Source organism: Cynoglossus semilaevis, chromosome 3, assembly GCF_000523025.1.
Source record: "Cynoglossus semilaevis isolate Cse_v1.0 chromosome 3, Cse_v1.0, whole genome shotgun sequence".
Lineage (NCBI taxonomy): Eukaryota > Metazoa > Chordata > Actinopteri > Pleuronectiformes > Cynoglossidae > Cynoglossus > Cynoglossus semilaevis.
Window position 1 is genome coordinate 13,754,113 of NC_024309.1, and position 5,559 is coordinate 13,759,671.

At 41.1% G+C, this 5,559-nt stretch overlaps 1 protein-coding gene across 1 annotated transcript in view; it reads right to left on the reverse strand.

Annotated features, from left to right (window-relative positions):
• LOC112486881 (RP1 axonemal microtubule associated) overlaps nucleotides 1-2,752 on the reverse strand; it is an 11,691-nt gene extending 8,939 nt beyond the window's left edge. Inside the window, exons 1-3 of the mRNA XM_025054699.1 lie at nucleotides 1,952-2,752; nucleotides 818-1,094; nucleotides 3-775 (exon numbers count right to left, since the gene is read on the reverse strand). Coding sequence (XP_024910467.1) covers nucleotides 3-775; nucleotides 818-1,094; nucleotides 1,952-2,563 — 1,662 coding nt within the window. The 5' untranslated portion in view covers nucleotides 2,564-2,752. The remainder of the gene's footprint in view (nucleotides 1-2; nucleotides 776-817; nucleotides 1,095-1,951) is intronic.
• Nucleotides 2,753-5,559: the final 2,807 nt, after the last annotated feature.

Below are 5,559 nucleotides of genomic sequence, written 5' to 3' on the forward strand. Positions count from 1 at the left end.
ACGTCTCCGTTTTCAATATGTTCTTTGTATGAATAGGAGCCAAGAACGTCCTCCTGAATCCCTTCAGGAGTCATTGTTTTAATGGTCTCCATGGAGGCCTGCTGCTCTCTGATCTGCCTGTAGGTGGTGCTGGTCTGGTGAGGCCCGACCACGTGCTCCGACTCATTGTTGTTCTCGTAGACCGCCTCGTTGTTCAGGTACGGTGGATCCTCATCGCGGTCGAGGTCAGTTCTGTCCTGGAGGAGGGGGTCGTCCGAGGGTTCAGGGGTCGGTAAATCTGAGCAGATGTCCCGCTCCGCCTCGACCTCCGGGAAACTGCCCTCGTTGACCTGATTGGCCACACACGAGCGTGACAGAGTGGTGGTCCAGTGGACGGTCTCTTCCTCCTTCACGGTCAGGCGGACCCTCATCTCCACCGTCATGCTGCCGTCCTGGTTGACCCTGAAGGACTTCTCGATGTCGTCCTCTGACGGCAGCGTGCAGTCCTGACCCTCGGCTCCGTCCACGACGCAGGTGTCGACCTCCGTCCCCGCCAACGACTCCGGCATGTGGCTGGACTCAAAGTCCGCAGAGTTTGCCGGGTCCGTGGGAAGACGGCGGTCCAACGAGCTTTCCGCAATGGAGCTGTGGATCCGGTTGACCATGTAACTCTCCGACGACGGAGAGAAAATCCTGGACTGGGAACTGAGTGAAAGAGTCTTCTTCGTTCCTTTAAGAAAAAAGGAGAAGGAAAAACAGGAGTTAGACAGAGCTTCAACAGCTGACGTGATGATGTCACTGGATGTGGGTCAGGTGTGGTATTATCTGTCGTAAGCACTTTCCCAGTCTTCATCCCATGAGTGCAGGCAGATTAGCGACGGCGCTGAGCGAGTGCCGTTTGAACCAACGTCTGTTGAACCTCCACAGCCCAAACTCTGCACCGTTTGGTTCAACTTACGGTTTAAAGACCTGAGTTTCTTCAGACTCTTCCTTTTGTTAGAAACTCTGGTCGGAGCCGGCGATTTCTCTGCGCTGTAGTTAGCGGACTTGAAGGGTTCTCTGCCCGAAGCCACTACAGTCCCAGAGCACATGATCAAACCTGGGAGACCGTCAACCTGCAACGGCAATGAAAACAAAACAAAAAAAAACGATATAAAACTGTCACATGTTCAGAGGGAGTTTCAGGAAAAATTAGTAAAAGCTAATTATCGTTCAGTTTTCGGAGTTTCAGGAAAAATGAGTAAAAGCTAATTATCGTTCAGTTTTCCTGCTGGTTTATTTTTTAATATTGTGTTGTGTTTGGATGTAAACACATTCATTTGTGCTGATATCGTTCATTAAAGTCAGGAATAATTGTCAAATCTAGTTTGTAAAAACCCGTGCTGCGTTTAAAGACATCGCTGTGAGCTCAGAGATCCAACTGACCCACAGCCTTACACTATCGTATCCCAGAATGCCTTTCAGGGTATTAGGTGCAGGTGCCAAAGGAGCTTAACACTTTCTTTTCTCTGCTTGTGTGACAGTTATTTACAGCCGGGGCTTAAGTCGACCACGTTGATCAAATATGAAGCATAACTGGTCGCTTTGAACTGGAGGATCGGAGATTTTAACACAACGTAAACGTGAAATATTTATATGAAAGAGAAGAAAGTCAGAGATGTCGGTAAATCTACTTCCTGTTGTTGTTGTTGTTACCAGAATTTCAAGATGTGAAATAATACATCGCTCTGTTGCCGTTTTCTTGGTTTTGTGCTAAGCTAATGCTGTAACGAGTGAGCAGGCACAGAGGCATTAAGAACAAATCTGTCGACGCTAGCTCTACGCTGCTGTTTTTGTTCCAGCAATAATTTGGAGACAGTCCAGCTCGCTTGCTAACAGCCAAAAACTAGCATTATGCTAAGGTTACCAGAGGTCGTTTTATAGTTCATTCGTATATTTTTAACCAACTTCCGCGTCCGTACGACACACTCACCCGTCGGCCGTCAGGTGTGTGAAGTTTGACCACATGGAACTGCATCAGCTCTGAGACGTGGTCCAGGATGGAGCTGAACGTCGGCCAGCTCCTCCTGTGAAGAACCACCGTGCGTCTCACCGCCGGTTCTCCGTTGCGGAAAACCACCAACTTTTTCGGGGTCCGCAGCACCGCCTGCTGGTGTCTGTGAACGCCGCGGTCGGGGAACCGTCGGATCTGCTGCACGGTCTGACGGCGGGCGCTGACGGGCCTGGCGTGGTACCACGGCGGCAACTTCTTCCTGGCTTTGGTCAGGTTGATGGGCTTGACTTTTCGGGTGTCAGAGCAGATGTAGGACTTCCCGTCTTCCAGTTGGTCCAATGAGCAGACGGCGTGGAGCCCCCGGGGGGTGCTGATGTTCCTCACCCCGAAGGGCAGAGGAACCTTCTTGGAGAGGCTGTCCAGGAGGGCGTCGAAGGTTTTGAAGGTGCGGTTGTTGATGACCATCCTCAGACCGTTGAACTGAGCGTCTCCACTCTTATAAAAACACACTCTCTTGGACAGGACGTGCTCTTTGACCCCCGGCTCTCGGTCGTGGAGGATCCTCTGATTGGTCGGACCTGGAGGGTTCATTGTCACGTTTATCTGGCAGAAAAAAAAACAAAACAAAAACCAAAACAACTGTCTTTAGTTTCTGACACAACAGCGCCATCATGTTAAAAACAGCTGAATGACGTAGTTTGAACATATGTTGTTGACTGTACGCCACCATCAGGTGACATCAGGTAACATCAGGTAACTTCATTGAGTTTTTGCTAAAGCTGCCACGTGATTTAACCGCCTGCTGTTTCTGTTCAACAAAGATCCAGAAATTCACATGAAATAATTTAGAATATTATCAAATTAAACACATACAACGTTATATGAAATGTAACGAATACAATTTATATATAAATATAGAAATATAGAAATATATTTATATATTTATATATAAATATATAAATATATATATATTTTTTTTATATATATATATATGCCTTTATATATATATATAAAGGCATATATTAATAACAATTATTAAAAACATACAAATAAAATGATTCACACTGATGTCTGACAAAAGTAGAAAAAAATAAAATAATAAATTTAAATTTTTTAAAAAAATTTTTACCTTATGACTGAACCTTGTTCTGTCTTATATTGTGCCAAAAATCAATTTTATAACAAAACTATTAATATTAAATTAGTCATTACGACATATATTCTAAATCAACAGCAAAAATAATTCAAGAAAATCAGAATAAAAAAATCATTATACAAAAATATAATTAAAATTCTTACACATTTAGATTCTGTTTTCTTTTTTAAAAAATTTTTCTTAAATTTCAGAACAAATTTTTTAAATTATTTGATTAGTGATTGATTTTAAAAAAGTGCTTGAATTTCAGCTGCTGGAAAACAATCTGAGCCTTGAATTGTGTCCTGGTGAAATACACAAATACACAACACAAATACACAACACAAATACACAACACAAATACACAACACAAATACACAACACAAATACACAACACAAATACACAACACAAATACACAACACAAATACACAACACAAATACACAACACAAATACACATCTAATATTATAAATAAATAATTTAAAATGAACGTCACAGATGAAACTGCACTTTTAGTCTCGGTCGGTGAAGCAGATTTCTGTCCACGATAAATAAATAAACTCTGACACTAACCCTTTAATACTTTTCAGGGAGGATTAAAGAAATAAAAGCTGAAAATGTAAAGAAATAAATCCAGATTTGTTGAAATTAAAACGTCCAAAGGCCTCGAATGCAACACAGCTATTCATCAAAAACCAGTCAATAAACCAAACAAAACCCTGTAGAAAAAAAAAAAATAAAATAAAAAGTTACATTTATTCCACAGTTTGGGTTTGGATTGAACTCACCTAAATCGACATCATCACATTCCCGACTGTTGGGAGAACAACTTCCATGGAAGGTTGTTCCGTGCTGTCCATCCTGACTGCAGCAGCCGCCGCCGCCGCCGCAGCCACCGCGCAGCAACAGTTTATTTCTGGAGACGCCATCGCGCTTAATTTGCTTAATCTTTGCTCAGAGTTAATCTGTCAGGACGAGTGAAGCAGAGCCGGGAAAATCCTGCTGGGAAAAGTATGTCCAACCTTGGAGCTGGACCAAAACGTGGACAATATTAATAATAATAATAACAACAGTTATAAAGAACCAGAGGAAATTAAAATCCTGTCTTTGAGAGTTTTTTTTTTGTTCTAATAAAAACATATTATTTTAATCTAAGAAATATATATATATATATTTACAGCGTACCTTCCGTGTTCTGTCACTTCCTAAAACCTTCCTTGTTTGAAGTGGACTGGAGTCGAGCTCCGACCAACAGATGGTCAGGAGGAGGCGTGTGTTTGTAACAGTCAGGGCTGTAATCTGGCCCAGGCCGTCTTTGGATTATAAGGATTAAGGTGTTGGTCAGGTCCAGGTCCAGGTCCAGGTGTTTTCACCTCCTTATCTAACTCTGAATCTGAGGAGGAACCAAACCTCAACATCTTAGTCCAAGAAAAAGGAAAATTCAGATTATTAGTCCTGTATAACAGTATTTCTACATTAATAATAATAATAATAATAATAATTATTATTATTGATAATGATATATTTTAATCATGATTTATTTTACACTATTATGTTTTATTTCATTCCCTTTGGTTTTTCTTTTTACATGCAGGGACAAAATTAAATTAAAAAAATAAAACTCAATCCCTCTTCTGTGGCTACTGCAGTACAGTATTACAGTAATACTGCAGTAAAACTATGAACTAAAAATTAAATTTGATGTTACAATTGAAGAACATGATTATTAAAGGTCACAGAGTAGAAAAAGCAGAGTGAAAGTCTGTTATTTAGATTATTAATATTGTTAATATTATTGTTATTTTTAATGTAAATATTCAGTCTTTTGCTCCATGTATAAATTTCAATGTAATTTAATAATTTATTTTTTTTAATTTATCATTGTAAATAATAATAATGATAATAATAATGATAATGATAATGATAATAATAATAATAATAATGATAATAATAATAATAATAATGATAATAATATAAATACAAAGTAAATACCCATGTGTAACACACACTGCGAGTTGCGTGTATTTTTGTAGGTGAGTATTGTGTGTAATACTGTAGTAACAAAAACACAGACACCGTTTTAGCCGCGACACAAATACACGGGTAATAAAATAGTCCTTGTTCCAGAAATAGCGTTAGCTTCAGCAGGCTAGATTAGCCTGGACGCTAATACCCGGGGCATTAGCCTGTCAACTTTGTCTTCAGTGTCACGGCTTGTGTAACAGATGTGGCCCAAAGTGGGGGCAGGGACCATCGGAGTGGGTCGTTCCTCCGTTAGCCCCGGGGCACCTGGAGCGAGCGAGGGAATCGCACCGACGCTCTCGGGTTTCTGCCAAAGTGATGCCACTGGCCGTGTTTGGGTTACAGCTGCACAAGTCCCACAGGCTATGGCCGACGTGGGCCGTATAGGAAAGAATTCAGTAAATGTCCCCGAACCAGAGGGATCGTGACC